A 19,311-nucleotide genomic window follows, 5' to 3' on the forward strand; every position below is an offset into this window, starting at 1 on the left:
TAGACTAAAATGTTAGACTACTGGAGAAGAGATCCACAAAAGATTGATCTACAAGTTCACAGCACGTCACGCTGTGATGCATTGTGAGCTTGTAGAACAGGTATTTTCAGCATGCAACCAAGTGTAAAACCAGGCATCACGATGCCATCAAAGCACACCAAAATACATCTCTGTCAACAAAATAAACTGTAGATTTAGTCTACTAAAACCTTTCAGGTGACTAAAACTAAATGACATTTTATTCAAAAGACTATGAAGTGTCAGACTTCATAGTCATAGACTAGACAAATGACTAAAACTAAATAAAAATAAAAATAAAATGTTGCTGTCGTGTGTGTGTGTAAAATCGGTAAAGATTTCCAAATGCATCACAGTAAATGATGTATTTGTGTCCCTCCCCCCACATATCACCTAATTAATTTTAATAATTAAAAAACATCCTCTAGCATCCGAAGAATTAATACACATTTTATGGCATGACTTGTTACAAAAACATATATATATTTATATATAAAAACAAACATACAGAGCAATTCATTTAGTGGAACAGGTGTAATCCATCATCAGAGTGGCTCACTCATTCCAGCACATTCACATACCACTGGCATCTCTGCTGCTACTGCATGATTCAGATCAGTGCTTCTCAAATGTATCCATGTCAAGGTTGGTGGTGACCAAATGATAGATTTGGTGGTCCATCTCAACATATTTTGTGCCAGGGAGTGACACCCATATGAGATTTGTGTTGCTAAATTGTTTACAAAAATATTCAAAATTTGTCTCACAAATGGGGAAAAAAGCAGCTCTACAAGCTCACAACACGCATGTTGTGAGCTTGTAGATCAGCTTTTTTCAAATATTCAATGTATATGGGGTTAAAGTGGTTAAACTAATAACTAACTTTGTTGGGGACCCCCTGGAATCTCCTCCCCAGTGGTCCCCGGACACCACTTTGAGAACCACTGTCCTACTCAAATAGCAAGTGCAACTGCATAATCCAGATACTGAGAGGCAAGCGGATACAAGAAGGCATCAACCCTTTGAGACTCTGCTCATTGTGCTTTCCATTCCAGGAAGTTTGTCCCTGCATGCCTTCCACTCCATGTGCTCAGGAGAACTTTGTCGCTGTTGGGCAGAAACCTCTTCTCTCCATATTCTAACCTTTTGTGTTTTTTCAAACATTTACGCCCTGGCTACTTGATCATACTACAGCATCACACAAAGCATCAAAAGTAGCAGATCCGCAAGCTCGAATCGTGGCACGAAGCAACGCATTTTGAGCATGTCGTTCCGATATTCTTCTACTTTTGGATTTTAATTCTGAAAAGTAACAGTTTTGAACATCAGGTTTCCACCCGACAGACGACTCGCTTCATAAGGGCTCACAAATAATTGGCAAAACACTAAATGTTAATATAACATATATTACAAAATTAATGTAAAGAAAAATGACATAGTATTATTTATTTATTTTTAACCTAAAACTCGACCACTTAAGTGGTCAGATGGGTGGGCTGCGATTTTTTCTTTTTTTAGTGGGCTCTGATCCAGAGAAGGCTGGGAGTCTGTTCTGTGCCTTATTGCGTCCAAGTGCAACAATGCCAAACAGAGCAGTGTGTGTTGTCCCTTTTGAGCTAAAGAAAGGAACATTGAAGGTTGGATGGGACCACACAAGGGAACACATTTCTGGAGTGGAATGCAGCTTGAGTTGAGTCTCTAACACCCAAGTGGGGCGGCTAAGGCTATTTCAATAAGAAAAGGACTTGTTAAAACCAAGTTACGGAACCAATCGGAATGCAAAGACAATGCATTCGTCACGCAGTTCCCAGTACGAGTGCGAGTAGCAGAATAACACACGGTGCACATTGTGCACATTGGCAAAAAACATTACATTTAAACATGGCACAGGGAAAGGATAGGTAATGATGTCACAGCTCCTGTCAATTCATCAATTCATATTTCTGAATATTGATAGATACAGGAGTCCATTCATTCATCAATAAAGGCAACAGGACTGGACACTCACTGGACACACTTCTCCAATTCCATCTATCCGTTCAATCATCCGTCCATGTCTCCATTCACAAACATATCCGTCTTCCACCAAAATGTAGGCTTTAAAGGCATCATCACAGAGTTCAATACAAAGGACAATACTGTTGGAGGTCAAGAGCCGGGCCTGCTCCTGATGTGTGCAAACAAAACAAGAAATCCTTCAGTTGTAGGGAGTGGTGTTGTCCACTCGGGGACGCTGTTCTGCCTCGTCACAGTCAATCTATTCGATACAGTTCTCTAGTCCTGCTGGCACAATATTGCCATGCTAGTAAGCTACACGTCCCATTTGTTGCAGGGGTTTGGGGTAAGGGCTATGGAGTATGGCACAGATGAACAGCGGTTGGCACAACTTCAAGTGCAGGGATCACGCAAAGGGCATGCTAAGAGTCTCAACTGAGCTCTTAAAAAGTCTGAGAACCCCTGGACCTCCTCCATCTGGCTGCCTTTGTTAGTGCTCTTTTGACTCGACTGGCTCTCTCTCTCTCTCTATATATATATATAGCATAAATGGTCCAAGTCGGGGCGGGAACCTCTCATCTCCATATTCAGATTTTTCATAAATCAATACCCTACTTGATCATACTGCAGTGTCACACAAAAGCATCAAAAGTAGCAGATCCACAAGCTCAAAACCACACGTTTCAAGAAGCCACGCGTTTCAAGCTTGTCGGTTTGCTACTTTTGAATTTAAATCTTGAAAACTAATAGTTTTGGACACATGAAGTTTCCACCCGACGGCGACGACATATGTTCTTGCATTGTCCTGGGTTATGGGCATGAGGGGGACACTACTAGTCGGGTAGTCTTTTACAGTCAAGGGTCACAGAGTGACCTTGCTGAGTCTGAGGGACAGGCTGGAGCGGTGCTGGGAGGTACGGGGGAGCGTGGAGCTACACCGGCTCCGCAGCTGGACCGGCCTCGCCACCGCCGAGCCTCGCACCCGCAGAAGGAAGTCAAAGTTGGCCGAAGAGTTCATGGCGTAGAACACGTTGGCGTTGTCGGGAATCACCAGCTCTGAGGGAGGGCAAATGAGAGTACAGAGAGAGAGAGAAGACAGGGCTATTACTAAAAGGTGTGAGAAGTCATTTTGTAAATCTATTGTTCCATTGTGAGCGGAAACTCCAATAATCCAATTATATTGGGGCCGTCTGCAGATGATTTGCTTTAATGTGCGACAAGGCTTTCTCACTCAACAGTAAACAAACACACAGTGTGCATCTTTCTAAAGTGACGATTTAAGGACTTTTTAAACCTTTTATACCTCTAAGATGATAAATAATTATACCCATCACTGCATCAAAAGTAATCAACAAACTATCCTATACAAATGGTCAAATATTACCTAAGAATGAAGCAAAAAGTGTGATATTAGCACCGACTCGCAATACAGAGAGTATAGTGGAAGCAAATTGACCCGTGCAAATTGTACAGTGTACATTGGGATCCCACTGTATGTTCTGTTGTACAATCTCAGTCTCAAAGTGTACCTCTTTCGTCAGAGATGACCTGCACCAGCTCGTATCCCTCCTCAGGCTCCGCCTCCAGGTTGTGCTTGGCCATGGCCCTGGAGATGACTGCTGGAGTCTTGTCCTGACTGGTCAGCTGGGTAAGGAACACAAAGTACAGTTTAAATGGCATCACAAAAGACTGCATGTGTGTGTGTGTGTGTGTGTGTGTGTGTGTGTGTGTGTGTGTGTGTGTGTGTGTGTGTGTGTGTGTGTGTGTGTGTCTGTGTGTGTGTGTGTGTGTGTGTGTGTGTGTCCGAAGCTAATCTGGACCAAATGTCTTGTATGCACTGTCTTTTTCAAGTACCCAAATGTTTTGAAATATTTTAACTTTCATTTTATACTGGAAGTCAACAGGGCTCGGATCCCCCATTGTTGGCCTACTAGGGAGGGTGTAGTAGACTATAACACGCCTTCTCCAATACCTTTCAGCCCAAAGTGGGGAGTTTCACTCCGGGTGGCTGTCTGCTGAGCAGGCATGCTAAACAACCAGTTGGAACACAACACTGTCCAATTTTCCCAAATGTGTGAACACAAACTAGTTGTGTTCATTCATTGGAGCCAAAGGCACCGTGTAGGAACCGAGGAGTGTGTGTGTTGGGACAAATGTATATTGCACCACCCATATACATTTCTATACATTTGGTCAAAGCTAGATATCCACATTTAGGCTGACACATACAATTTACAATTACAATTTAGGCATTTAGCAGACGCTCCTAATCCAGAGCGATTTACACTAAGCAAGAACAAAAACATGGTAATACATCAAATACATAAAAATAGTCATCATGAATCATACATAAGCTGGAACAGTGGAATATCTATGTAATGGAACTATGCGTATACACTATAGAGTGCTACGTTTACATAAAAGTTACATAAATTGAGCCTATGCAATACGCATACTCCTGTAAGCTTGTCGAGGCTAATACATACAGTATACACATTACGCCTGCGCTGCTAGCATAGTGGGAGCAACCATGATCTGGTACCACCCAGATTTAGAACAAACTGTTCTCATTCCACTGCCAGTGTTGATTTGAGGTTGAATTTTGTTTTAGTCATAGTTTTTTTAATACAGTTTTTTAGTCATGTTTTAGTCATCTGAAACGTTTTTCCTTTAGTCTAGTTTTAGTAAACTAAATATCACAAGATTTTAGTTGACTAAATCTACAGTTGATTTAATCGACTACAAGCTCATAATTATAACAGTAGTCTTAGCCCTAGAATGTCTCCTGTTGTTAAGACGTGGAGTGAAATATTGTTTTCATATCCATGTAAAAGTTCTGGCACAAAACGTGTATTTAGTCAATTATCTCCAGGGCAAAAGGGGCCCGGAATGAAAGCTGGACTTCATTTATCAAAACTTCCTCGGATCACCACAAACGTCATCACCAATTGACCAGGGAAGCACAAATGTTTGGGACACACAATTGGCTATTAAAACGGATGTGTAACACTAGTTACTCACCAGTATGCTCTTGTAGAGGTTGCCATTGCCTTGCTCCAGGCTGACTCGTATGATGCATGCGTCCTGGGCCTGGGTGTTGTACACTGGCGGCTGGCTGGGGGACGTGGGAGACAGGGGGATGAGGGAGACGCAGCGTCGGTGCGTGCAGGGTGGGCCGGGCAGGGAGGGCGACGCAGGGGTCTGTGGGACGCTGGCTGAAGACGAGCTAGTGTCCATGGAGTGGAGAGATGTACACGACGAAGACTCTGAGAGCTGCGGGAACAACACATCAAACACAGTGGTGGTCAGAAGAACCATGGGGAAAACCTCATTCTACCGCTCTGCCACCAAAATGTGGAATGCCCCTCACCTTGTTGTGCTGGGCGTCTATAGAGGAGTGTGTGGTTCTCACCTTGTTGTGCTGGGCGTCTATAGAGGAGTGTGTGGTTCTCACCTTGTTGTGCTGGGCGTCTATAGAGGAGTGTGTGGTTCTCACCTTGTTGTGCTGGGTGTCTATAGAGGAGTGTGTGGTTCTCACCTTGTTGTGCTGGGTGTCTATAGAGGAGTGTGTGGTTCTCACCTTGTTGTGCTGGGTGTCTATAGAGGAGTGTGTGGTTCTCACCTTGTTGTGCTGGGCGTCTATAGAGGAGTGTGTGGGCGTGGTGAGTCCCTCGCTGTCAGACGGGCTGCTGGAGTCACTGGAGGACACGCTGACAGAGTCCATGCTCTCCCCTGAGCTGCCTGTAGGGGGCGAGCGAGGTGTCTCTCTGACAGGAGAGCTGGCTGCTGAGGAGACGTCCGCTCCGTGGAACAAGCTGGAACGAGGGGTGGACACAGTAACAGAGTACATTTATTTAACTACTAGTGTAGGCTATTTTACTCAAGTACTTTTTTGATACTTATGATGACTTCTACTCCTCTACATATATTGTATTTTTGACTCCACTACATTTCTAGGAAGAGGAAAAAGTACATCATGAACTAGTAACAACTTAAACCCTATTTTAAAAATAGTGAAAACAGCTGATCTACAAGCTTGCAACTAGTTGTGGTGTGAACTTTTGAAGTATGCCAGTACCTTAACTGAAGTACATGTTTGACAGAGAAACTTTCCCTTATAGTTGAGTAATATTTGATCCGGAGTCTCTATACTTTTAGTACCGAGTTGTTGAGCACTGGTATTGGTGAATAAAATAAATGGGTCAATTATTATAACTCCTGCTGCAGTTTTCATGCCGTCACTTTGTGTATGTACTGAGTGTACTCACAGGCTGAGTCTCTTAACCATGCTCTTGCGAGGTTTGGGTGAAGTCGGACTGCTGTCACCGAGCCCTTCTATCTCACAGGACAAGGCGTAACTGCAGGAAAGAGAGAAATGACGTGAAGAATACCATAACATAAACACCATCATAAACCATTAGCAAACCACCCAATATATATCGTCTCTGTCTGTCAAGTGGAAACCTCATATGTCCAAAACTGGTACTTTCAGCATTATAATTCAATAGTAGCAAAAGTAGCAGATCTACAAGCTTTGTGTTGAAGTGTCCTCGACAAAATACAACCTGCATGTTACCCTTTAACAGCTAAAGCTCCTGATCAGGACGGTGCCTTGCATGGTTTCTGTGAATATCTAATGTACATTGTGAAAACGCTTAGGAGAAAGGTGCTATATGAATTGTCTCTGTCGGGTGGAAACTGTCCAAAACATTTTCAGGATTCAAATAAATAAAAAGCTAAAGTAGCAGATCTAAAAGCTCAAAACGTGTCACTTTGCACCGTGTTTTGAGACGCTTTTGTGTGACACTGGTGTGGTAAACTAGGGTGTTAGAATATGGAGATCAGAGGATTCTGCCCCAAAACAGTGACAGAAGTGAGGGAGATGAAGAGCAAAACAATAGAGCGTGAGGTCAGAGGGGAGAGGGGACGGGACATGAGAGAGGGAGGAGAACAATGAGAGAAAGAGGGCTTTATTATTGTGGATCCGGGAACAATAAAACCCCCACAGACTCATGTTACTCTCTCTCCTAATCTAATAGATGAGAGGCAGCAATCAAAAGATAAGGGCCTCAGTCAGGCCATGCAGCAGAGCGCTGTATGGGGCTGCAATGCCTAAAACTATGACAAGAAAATGGTTGTCGTCGATTACGTTTAATCACCAACAAAACCTAAATAAAAACTAAGCTTTTATGACTAAAACTAAGACTAAATAAAAACTAGACGGAAATGTTAGGGAGCGACTAGTGGAGAAGAGATCCAATAGAACTAAATGTTAGGCAGCGACTAGTGGAGAAGAGATCCAATAGAACTAAATGTTAGGGAGCGACTAGTGGAGAAGAGATCCAATAGAACTAAATGTTAGGCAGCGACTAGTGGAGAAGAGATCCAATAGAACTAAATGTTAGGGAGCGACTAGTGGAGAAGAGATCCAATAGAACTAAATGTTAGGGAGCGACTAGTGGAGAAGAGATCCAATAGAACTAAATGTTAGGGAGCGACTAGTGGAGAAGAGATCCAATAGAACTAAATGTTAGGCAGCGACTAGTGGAGAAGAGATCCAATAGAACTAAATGTTAGGGAGCGACTAGTGGAGAAGAGATCCAATAGAACTAAATGTTAGGCAGCGACTAGTGGAGAAGAGATCCAATAGAACTAAATGTTAGGGAGCGACTAGTGGAGAAGAGATCCAATAGAACTAAATGTTAGGCAGCGACTAGTGGAGAAGAGATCCAATAGAACTAAATGTTAGGCAGCGACTAGTGGAGAAGAGATCCAATAGAACTAAAAGACAAGTAATGTTATGTATGGTTGCACTCGGGTGTTGCGCTCTGAAAATAGCTAGATCTACAATCTCACAACAAGCCTTGTCAAAATACATTTGTGTCGACAAAAATCAACTGTACATTTAATCTTATGATATTTACTCGACTAAAACCTTTAATTCTGATACTTCAGAATGAATGAGCAGTGCTGCAGTGCATTACCTCTCCTCCTCGGTGTGTTGAGGCTGGCTCTTGAACCATCGGAGGAAGGCCGGGTCAGGACTCAGACAGTAGCTGTTACAGGCCGACTGCAGCAGCTTGATCTGGGCTATCACCTCAAACTCCTGCAAGGGACCATTAGACAAGGATTAAAGCTAAATAAAATGTGAAACAGTGTGAAAGGAGCCCCTCCCCATCACACACACTAGCAATGTCTCCTAAACAATTAACACAATATGTAAATGCCTAAAATTGTTCCTGCTGTTTTACATAATGCCAATCAGGTGAAGAAATCACAGATTAAGGCTTAACCCTTGCTTTCATATGAAATATCTGAGACAATTAACATTTTATGGAAGATGTTCCTGAACATATTGCTAGTTTGACCAGTTCAAATGCCCTAATCTTAAAATGATAACTGAAAATAGCCCATGTACAATCAAGCATTGCGACGCATTGAGAGCTTGTAGATCGGCTATTTCCGCTGCCTAACATGCATCCATAGAAGACATGCTGGCTTCTACGGAGTCCAAATAATGACTGAAATCATCAGTCGTGTCGACTGAGAACTTGAGAATAACACTTGTGGGGCCTATAGCGGCGGAATCATGTGATCCCAGTGTGACATACAGTATCTCTATGAGTGACAAGACAACTCACCCTGCGTCTCTTCTCAAAGTTGTACAGACCACCCTGCGGAAGGACACAAAGAGCACGCTGTCAGAAGAGCCCAGACATCACATACCAGCGGGCGGTTTAGACAAACAGCGTTAGGTTGGACCACTCCCAGAATGGAACCAGCTAAATTCCTCACTCACTCATGGTAACACTCCAGACAGTGGCTTGCACACAGCGAGAGAGACAGAGTTCGATAAACTCCACCATCAGTCAGTCTCACGTACACAAGCTCACCTTCACGCTCCCCACACACACACACACACACACACACACACACACACACTTAATCAATACTGTCAAGCAGAAACCTTTTAACTCCACATTTCAACTTTTTATGTTTCCTTCGTAAATGAATGGCCTAAATCATCGTACTAGAGTGTGGAAATAGCTGATATACAAACTCACAATGCACTGCATTAAGACGCATTGTGAGCTTGTAGATCGCTCTGTGGGTTTTATAAATATTTAACCAATGGGAAGTATTAACTTTTTTCCACATCCTGAAAAATAATGGTTTTGCACAAGGTTTCCATCCGACTGCAATGATATATATATACAGTATACACCAACCAAGCAGTGAGCAGGTGTTCTGTTAGGGTGGTGTTTTTACCTCCACCAGGTCAGGCAAGGCTGTATCCAGCATGGTCAAGTCTGTTAGGAAGGTCCCCAGGTATGGGATTGTTCCCTGCATGGCTCCCTGTTGAGAAAACAACCCATTCAAAACACGCAATCCATAGCTCAGGGTTTGAAAGAGAATAGGTCCATTGTACCCAAAATTGTTTGTTGCCGAGATGTCTAAAAATATAAAGAGCAATGTCATTGTCCTTTAAATAGGCTGTGTTGCCCCCAAGGCATTGTTGCCGAGTCTGGTAGTAAAGCTGCCATTTTCCCTCACCATTTCCTTTTGCAGCTGCAGTCTCTTGTGAGTGCGCTTGTGGTGATCCTTGGCACCATTCTCCACACTGGCAAACTTTGAAGTGCCCTCCTGTAAAGGAAACAGACATAAACTTTAATATACAATATGACACTGGTTCTCAAACATTTACATGTCAAGGACCCCCAAATTCTTCACAGGGACGCTCAGAAGAGAAGGTTTATGTTAAAATATCAAAATGATTCAACATTTTCCAAACATAAAAATAATTATATATATATACACATGTATACATACATGTATACATACATACATAATAGCAGATGTACAAGCTTGCAGCAGGGCACAAATGTAAGCTTGTAGATCTGCTATTTTTGTGTGATTAAAATGATTGTGATGCTATACGATACTTTTGGTCCCTGGACGCCACTTTGAGAACCACTGCAAATTATGCAGTGTATATATATATATATATATATATATATATCCCATTTAATAATCTTTGACAATGACCTCATCCCAATGATCTACACTACAGTAACTCACCCTCATCAGCAGCTCTCTGCTGGTCAGGTAGTTGTTGTGGTCCGAGAAGATGTCGGACAGCTCCTCAAAGGTCTGCATGCTGTCTCTGTGTACACGACCACACAGTTAGAGACTTAAACAAGGGAACCAAGTGACTGAAAGAGAAACCTGTGCATATATGCACAGCTATCCTGCCAAGGGGTTATTAATCTTTATAGTCAAGACTTAAGCAGGAATATTTGAATTGTTATGAATATGAAGACATACTTGCTCACACAGGCCCATGCCCTTTTCAGCCTGTAGATGGGATTGGTCTGAAGCGCAGACACAATGGCTCGGAGGGAGGAGAAGTTCTTGCGCATACGACACTCCTGGAGGGCGGCAATTAAACACAAGTCCCAGGCTTAACGTTGTGCTCCATAAGATGTGCCTGTTCATGCAACTGTAATATACTTCGTTTTTTATGGTCGTGTACTTGAGCTACATAAACAAGAGCGACAGTGAAATTAGCTTCAAGTGCACAATCACCCCTATTATAAACAGCCCCACAGTGAGCTATGTAGTACACACGGTCAGGTTGGCACTTGTTATTATAATAAAGGAAGACAGGACCGTCAGATGAATACCTAAAATGCAAACCGTTGCCGTCAGGCAGAAAGCCTTGTATCTCCATGTTTAAACGTTTTTTTTTTTAAATATATAAATGAATTCCTCATAACAAGAGTGGCTCACAAAAAGTAGTGAAATTAACAGATCCATGGCAGTCAAGCGTTTGATTTGAGATGGCGATCAATGTGTTAAACATTATGTTGTAATTTAGCTATTGAAAATCCAAAGCCATTTTTGAAAAATCGTTAAAATGTGCCTAAAATAAATAACAAAAGATGAACCGTTTACAATGTTTCTTTCTCTCTTCCAGACAGCAACAAAATGCATGTCGTCCAGCCCTATACCTGAGCGATGTCTATCCAGCGCTGGATGACCCGGGCTCGGAGGTGCGGTCGGACCTGCCGGCGCCTCAGCACCGTGCTGGCCACGCACGCCGCCACGGCGTTGAACTGGGTGATGGTGGCGCGGATGGTGGGGGCGCTGTGCTTGTTCTGCTTCTTGTCCCGCTGAGACCAGATGGAGCCCAGGCAGTGGTGAGGGACCACCTTTTTAAACAGGGCCTAGAAGAACAGGAGGGGGGAGGGGGCACTTGTTAAGCATAAGAGCACTGAAGAAAACATCCAAGATAATAATATAAACAAAAGGGCATTATCTAATCCAAGAGCAAACGCTTCTGGGTGTACATTTCTTCAATTATAAAAAGGTAGTGATGTGTAATGATATTCTTTTGGTTAAAACAAAACATTTTTTGTTGAATGGTTAAAGCTCTATATTCTGATAGTATTCATTTCTATTGTGTTTGTTCATTAACAGGGGTCTCCCCGTCTCAGAAAAATAAACCAATGCAATTTCTGGAGAGACATGGAGAGACTCCCGTTACTGAACAAACACTCGACTGTAGAGCAATGAGTACTAGACTATCAGAATATAGAGATATTTAACACGTAGATCTCACCACTACCTTGTGTTGTGTAGCTCCCCCCCCCCATTCCCTCACTCACATCCATCCCTCTGTCCTTCCCTCTGTCCTCATCCATCCCTCTGTCCTTCCCTCTGTCCTTCCCTCTGTCCTCATACCCCCTCATCCATCCTTCTGTCCTTCCCTCTGTCCTCATACCCCCTCATCCATCCTTCTGTCCTTCCCTCTGTCCTCATACCCCCTCATCCATCCTTCTGTCCTTCCCTCTGTCCTCATACCCCCTCATCCATCCCTCTGTCCTTCCCTCTGTCCTCAAACCCCCTCATCCATCCCTCTGTCCTTCCCTCTGTCCTCATACCCCCTCATCCATCCCTCTGTCCTTCCCTCTGTCCTCATACCCCCTCATCCATCCTTCTGTCCTTCCCTCTGTCCTCATACCCCCTCATCCATCCTTCTGTCCTTCCCTCTGTCCTCAAACCCCCTCATCCATCCCTCTGTCCTTCCCTCTGTCCTCATACCCCCTCATCCATCCTTCTGTCCTTCCCTCTGTCCTCATACCCCCTCATCCATCCCTCTGTCTTATTAGGGGTCAAGCCTGAAGGCCGTAGATTATAATTATTATTCCCTCACATCCACCCCCCTGTCCTACTACCCCTCATACCCCCACATCCACCCCCCTGTCCTCCTACCCCTACATCCACCCCCCTGTCCTCCTACCCCTCATACCCCCACATCCATCCCTCTGTCTTATTAGGGGTCAAGCCTGAAGGCCGTAGATTATAATTATTATTCCCTCACATCCACCCCCCTGTCCTCCTACCCCTCATACCCCCCCCCCCCCCTTCCCTTACCGCGTCCATGAAGGTCAGTTGCTCGGCTACCAGGTCAGCCTCAAACGACAGGAAGTCCTCTTGGACCTCAATCTCAACTTCCTCTTCCTCCCCCAGGCAGAACGAACTGTTACCGTGGAAACCACCTGAGAGCGACCAAACAGAACAGAGTCCATTTAACTCAAACGAAATGTAATTGTAATGTGGATAAAGGGAGTAAGCTGTAAGTGAGAGACTATTAAGGAACCAATTCCGACACAGTGTTTCCAACATTTATAGTACAAGCACATAAGAAGTCTTATCATCACGTTACTGATACTATGATGAGCACTTTCAGCCATAGCCATTATCTGTAACACATTATTATTGTACCTAATGCTGCCTGCAGGTCCCATGTTTAATTCCAGCGTGTGTAACCTACATTGTCTAAGTGACAGTTTTCATATTGTAAACATGGTCGCTAACATGGTTTAGCGACTAGCACTTTGACAGCTCATCCATCGTAGCTTGTTTACAAGTGAAACTGACTTTCTGTGCAGAAACTGCCTCAAGTCTTCTTACAGGACGTTAACATCTAATTTGAGTTCCTTTTGAATGCCTGTCAGCATTCTCTAAATCCCTGTCTCTCAGCTGGTGCGCAAATGCACCTCCATGCCTTTGATCTACCGCACACCAAACGTTTTGACGACGCATGCGCACTGGCGCACCGCTTGTGTGCACCCCTGCTTATATGGTCCGAAACTGTTACTTTTCAGGATCCAAATGCAAAAGCATTAAAAGTATTAAGTACAAACTCAAAACATGTCGCTTCGCGCCGCTTTTAGAGCTTGTGGATCTGCTTTTGTGTGACAATGTAGTGTTGTGAAACTTTGGAGGTAAGAGAGGATTCTGCCCCACAGCAACGATATAATCCCAGAATGCAAGGCTGCCATGTGCATACATACAGTTTAGACAACAGATTATGTGGCTTGGTCTCTGTCAGACGCTAACCTTCAGTCTCATCCACATTGGCCTCGCTCTGCAGCTGTTCCAACAGGCCCTGTGCCCGTCGCAGGGGCTCGGAGCCTGGCAGAGTCCTCTGCAGGTAGCCCATGATCCTTTGCAGGCAGGGGTAGTCTGGAGGCTCCTGGAAGTCCTCTGGACATTGGTCCAGCCAGGCACGCAGGATGGATGCCAAGGCACTGGACAGAAGGAGGGCGGAATAAAAGATTAGTGGGGCAGGAACTGCAAGATGGACAGAAGCACTATCACAATTCGCTAGTTAGGCCTCTGCGAACCATGTCCAGTCTTACAAGTTATGGTAAATAAAAACTAGGGAGAAAAGACAGTGTGACACCACAAAGAGTACACAGACTAATCTCAATTGCCTTGGTTAATAACAACAACAACAACAAAGAACAGCCAGAGAAAAGCATTACAGAGAAAGTGAAGGGAAGAGGAATGGGATTACCTTCTAATGGCTCCTTTGGTTTCAGAACCTCGACTTCCCTCATTCTCCCTAACGCTCGCCTCCACACTTCCGTACCTGGAACAGATAATGAAGAGAGGTTTGCATTTGCAACAAGCATTTTAATTATTTCATCATTATCATCTGATTCTGCCAACAGTGTCATTTTAACTTTGACAAACCCTGCACAGTCAGTGCAGTCATATTTTATTACATGTAAGCTACTTGTAAGCCTTTATATGAAATTAGGATTTGAATGGACTCTGTCCACCCTTGTCTGTGTGTGGCTTATTAAAGTTTGATTAGGATTGTCTCAATGGGGAAACATCTACATCATCATAACCAACATAACACTTCCAGAGCGCAGTACGTTACCTGTCCAGTAGCAGCTGCAGTACGGTGTGTGTGCTGGTGAAGGCTCTGTACGTGGACAGGAAGATGGAGGTGTAGGTGAGGTCGTTGTCTCCGAACGCCGTCAGTAACGTCTCCACCAGGCGCTCCAGTGTTCCCGCCCGGATACTCCGGATCTTGCAGGTCTCCAGCTGGCTCACTGTGTGGCCGGGAGGCAGGCGGTCCCCTTCCGCCTGGATGGACGCAAACACACACACACACACACAAACAAACACACACACACATAAATAAACACACAGGGGTTTTGTTACACTGAGGAACCGATCTGATGTGAACATGAAATGAGCTTCACAGTTAAGTAAATCGTCGTGCAGAAACCTCTTATATCCATATTTTAACTTTTCATGTTTTCTTCGTAAATGAACGCCCTACTTGATCACTCTCTACACTACAGCGTCACACAAAAGCATAAAAAGTAGCAGATCCACAAGCTCGAAACGTTTTGAGCTTGTGGATCTGATACTTTTGCCGTTTTTGAATTTGAATCCTGAAAAGCAACAGTTTTGGAAATGAGGTTTCCACCTGACAGACGAAATGTACTGTTCTTAGTCTGTTCATCAACTGCTCTCCTCATTGGTTGCAGTGTACACAGTTTATCACATAATTACAGACACACGAATAACCACTTTGAACCTGCTTGTCCCTATTTTGGGCTTGTTATTCTGTAGAAAGCGAACGTGACGTCACGCCATTGAAAGTAACAGCTGACACCCTCTCAAGATGGCACCACCTGGCCATTGAACTCAAGGGACGGGCGGCAGGGTGGGGGCTCGTTCCAAACATTTCAGAAAACATTGTTGTGAGCTTATAGATCGGCAATTTTCACCATGGTACAACTCATTCAATATGGCATACAGTAAGTTATGTATGCCCTGTAGTGACTCTGTCATGTGGACAAATGAAGGCAACGGACACATGATGAGAACAGCAGGAGAAAAAACTCGAGTGAGTGTACATGAGGGAAGGACAAAGGTGCCCTATGATATCGTCTCTGTCGGGTGGAAACCTCATATGTCCACATTTTCAGGATTCAAATTCAAAAACAGCAAAAGTAGCAGATCTACAAGCTCTTCATGTTTCGAGCTTGTAGATCTGCTACCGTTGATGCTTTTGTGTGACGTAAGTATGCAAGTAGGGCGTTAATTTATGAAAAACAACAGTTAAAATATGCAGATAAGAGGTTTCGGCCCGACACCAACGATATTGAACCCTTACCCACGCAGATGTCCGACTATTGTGTTTGTGTCTATACTGTAACAGCAAGGGGACACGGAGAATGAGCGGGAACAGAAAGGGGAGAACGAGGGAGTCATTAGAGAAGAGGATAGAGAGACCTACAGTCAGACCAGGAGGAAAGAGAGAGGGAAGGGGGGAGAAAGAGAGAGAAACCTTGGTGCAGTTTAGCACGCTACAACAGGAAACGCTCCAATCTGCTTTTAATCAGCGCGAGAGCCCCTCCTCCTCCGAGTGAGACAGACAGAGGAGGACAGAGCCAAGTTCTCCCACAACCAGCACTCCTCTGATAACAGCTCCGAACACACACGGAATATGCTGACTTCACTAATCACTGTGAGATGACCTACTGTAACTGTACGTTGCTATGTGCTATTATGCATGCATGCTGTAGCTAGGGGACGGATCAGCAGGGCATGGCAAGCCACTTCAATACAACCTTCACTGCCCAAACAGACATGCTACTGTACGTCAGAAACATGCACGCACGCACAGACCTGTTGTAAAACAGTGTATCGTTGCTGTCGGGCAGAAACCACTTGTCTCCATATTAGAACTCTTTGAGTTTTTCGTACGCTCCAATTGATCATCCAACAGTGTCACAAAAAAGCATCAAAAGTAGCAGAGTAGATCTGCTTCCCTTCCTTTATTTTGAATCCCAACAAGTAACAGTTTTGGACATAATGAGGTTTCCACCCGACAGAGACTATATGGAACCACGCGTACATCGAGCCAGAAGTTGCTCTCGTCTACAATTCTCTAAATATACAATTCATTGCATTATTCAACAGAGTTGTGCACAATACTGTGGCATTAAAACATTGGGAATAAATGCATATAGCTGGCAAGACAATCATGCTAAGTGCCCTTGGCTAAGTATAGCCTGTCTCTGTGAGGTTCCGAGGGCATCTTTCTGTTTCTGTTTCTCAAGCCAATCTCTGCCCATGTCGGATCCATGGGGACAGCAAATGGGAAAGCAAACAAACATCATAACATCCTGAATCCATGCTTTTAACCCCTTCTATATGTAAGATATTTCGTCTCTGTCGGGTAGAAACCTTACTTTACTTATACTGTATGTCCAAAGCTTGTAGATCTTACTTTTTATGTTTTCGTCTGACGCTGTAGTATGATCAAGTAGGGCGTTCATTTACAAGCAGCAACAGCACAGAGACAACAAATGCATGCAACAGATGGTGGTTTTGTTTTATACTGATAATGATTAACTGTATCTGCTATCTGGGTGTATTTGTTGCTGCAGTGCTTGTATGGACCCAGGCTAAGGCATGACAGAAGAGGAACAGGCAACAATTTATACCTTTTTTATACAGTACAGACAATGAAAAGGCCTATTAAATCAATGTCTTGTTGGTCTAACAGTTCAACTCCATTGTTATACTAACAATTAATAAACACGTGCCATTGCAATGGAATGGCAACTTTTATTATTGGTGAACAGAAAGTCAGGAAATCACATGCTTTGGCTAAACAATCCAACTCTGGTCAAACTGTTGATTTTCACCAGCCTTTCCACTGGGTGTTTCAAAATAAAAGACCTGGAGGATCATGATTAAAACAGCCCTAGTGGTGCATGCATGATACTACACAATAAAATCCACAGTGCTCATTTAACCCATTTTGGACTGAGATCGATTAAAAAAAAGACTTCTAAATCCTAACATTTTTCTGAAAACCCCATGTTTCTATGTCAGTGGTGCTCAACCTTTTTCATGTCAAGGACCCCCAGAATTATCTCTATTGGGCCACGGACCCCCATCTCAAAATATGTAGTTCTTCCAGGGACCCCCCAGAAGCCAATATTTTAGTTAAAAATGTTCGCACTGATGTTCAAAGATTTGCACCACATTTTCACGATTTTTCAAAAATAGCAGACCTACAAGCTCGTAGCGCGCCACCGAGCTTGTAGATCTGCTATTTTTCAATAGCTAAAGTATAACATAATGCTTGAAACACCAACAGAGTGTGCGCAAGTGGAACCAAATTGAAATTTATTGACACTGATGGTTTTATAGTGTAACAGAGGGCCTTGCAGCTGAAGTTAACAGCCTGCTTGCTTCAAACAAGTAAATAAGTCAACAAGAAGAATAGGATGTCAGCATCAGGAACAAGCTTCCACCATTTCGGGTGTGTTTTGGAGCTAATATATCGTCTTCCAGGTGATGGATTATGGTCTCATACCCTCATGAGGCCAGACACGTCGTGTACAACAAGCTGTCTCTGCACTCCAAGCCCAACCAACTCCTGCTACCGTGTCGTGAAATCTGCCACCAAGGCCATATATCATTTGACACCAGCAGTGCAAGACGTGATGTGTAGTACTTAGGCTACACACTGTGGGCCGGTTAACTCGCTAATGATTTCTTCCACTGATGTCTACATAGTAAAGGCCAGTCCACAGCACATTGCAACTCCTAGCAACTACTACTAAAACCATTATTATCCCCAAATGGCACCATTCTGCAACTGGTTAGTTCAGACCACTGCAATGGTCGCTAAAACGGTTTTCTGCAAGGAGTTGCATTGGTGTGGACTGGCCTGACTGTAACGCCATTTACTGCTCTCACAGGGTTGACCATGTAGATTGTAGACTGTGCAAAGACTGCGCAAACTCTGTACAGACTCTGTAGAGATTCATCAACATGATAAATTATCAGAAAATCCTAAACTCTCACCGAATCACACCCTCTATTTTGAGCTCTCAATTCAGAGAGGGTATTCATGCTGAGAATGCATACCGTAAATCCTCTTTTAGGAACCCGGGCTATTATAGGCAGCTATAAGAAGGAGGCCCGTATTTCTACTTTTCAAACTGATCATAATGAACAAATCACATTTTGGGTCAGTTAGAACACAGTAAAATGTATTGGGCTCATGTAGCCTATTGAAACCAAGTCCTCATGAAATATTGAACAGTGCAGTTGCAGGTGCTCAATGGTCATTTTAACTGTTTTTCCATTATTGGCATATTGCCTATGGTAAATACCATAATAACATCAACACATCAATTTAACTTGAATAACCAATGTCATTATCATTTGAAGCTATACGATTCCCTTCTTTCATATGACATGAAAAACATAAAAATACAATGGCAGTCCCTCAGTCAAATCTGGTCACATTCACAAATATACCGGTATATAACTTCAACTGAGATAGACTACCACAGTACTGTGGTAAAGTTCTACAGTTAGCCTACTGACAAGTTCAGATGCAAATAATAACATAAAAATAAAATGTATGATAGGCTATTTCATATACCGGTAATATCAAATCAGAACAGTGCAATACTGCAGTGCTTCAACGGGAGGGAGAGAGAGAGAGAGAGAGAGAGAGAGAGAGAGAGAAAGACGTAACGCGCGTGAGAGAGAGAGAGACGTATTAGAGAGAACGTTGAGAGAGAGGGTGCGTTCGGAAATAGCGCATTGAGCCCACTGTGCAATGCAAACTAATAGGCGAGTGAGCTCCGGTGTGGTATTTACGAACGCGCCCAGAGAGACTAACAGCATATGCTAACAGCATACCGGTGGTACGTTCGTTCCATAAAATGAGAGATCCAAAAGGCGCATGGGGCTGCGCCAGGCTGCAAAACCCCCCGCGCGCTCATCGCGGGGGGTTTATCGAACCAGCGTTCGTTGCATGAAGGGCAGACCTGTGGGGGCTCTCTCCCGAAGTTAACTTTGTTGTTGTATTGTGTGCGAGCCGAGCAGCGCGGCCACGGCATCTGGACAGTGGACGCTGACGTGACAGGCAGGCACAGCCAGCCAGAGCAG

At 43.8% G+C, this 19,311-nt stretch overlaps 1 protein-coding gene across 2 annotated transcripts in view; it reads right to left on the reverse strand.

Moving 5' to 3' along the window:
* Positions 1–454: 454 nt before the first annotated feature.
* The window catches only part of rgl1 (ral guanine nucleotide dissociation stimulator-like 1), a 43,827-nt gene continuing 24,970 nt past the window's right edge, over positions 455–19,311 (reverse strand). For both annotated transcript variants that reach the window (XM_080771269.1, XM_080771270.1), the window contains exons 3-18: positions 14,252–14,460; positions 13,880–13,954; positions 13,420–13,610; positions 12,451–12,575; positions 11,025–11,240; positions 10,339–10,442; positions 10,093–10,177; positions 9,568–9,657; positions 9,283–9,369; positions 8,655–8,687; positions 7,998–8,119; positions 6,282–6,371; positions 5,636–5,828; positions 5,035–5,286; positions 3,543–3,657; positions 455–3,069 (exon numbers count right to left, since the gene is read on the reverse strand). In XM_080771269.1, the coding sequence (XP_080627395.1) occupies positions 2,876–3,069; positions 3,543–3,657; positions 5,035–5,286; positions 5,636–5,828; positions 6,282–6,371; positions 7,998–8,119; positions 8,655–8,687; positions 9,283–9,369; positions 9,568–9,657; positions 10,093–10,177; positions 10,339–10,442; positions 11,025–11,240; positions 12,451–12,575; positions 13,420–13,610; positions 13,880–13,954; positions 14,252–14,460 (2,181 nt within the window). In that variant the 3' untranslated portion in view covers positions 455–2,875. The remainder of the gene's footprint in view (positions 3,070–3,542; positions 3,658–5,034; positions 5,287–5,635; positions 5,829–6,281; positions 6,372–7,997; positions 8,120–8,654; positions 8,688–9,282; positions 9,370–9,567; positions 9,658–10,092; positions 10,178–10,338; positions 10,443–11,024; positions 11,241–12,450; positions 12,576–13,419; positions 13,611–13,879; positions 13,955–14,251; positions 14,461–19,311) is intronic.

Source organism: Protomyctophum bolini (assembly GCF_963924005.1).
Source record: "Protomyctophum bolini genome assembly, chromosome: 8".
Classification (NCBI taxonomy): domain Eukaryota; kingdom Metazoa; phylum Chordata; class Actinopteri; order Myctophiformes; family Myctophidae; genus Protomyctophum; species Protomyctophum bolini.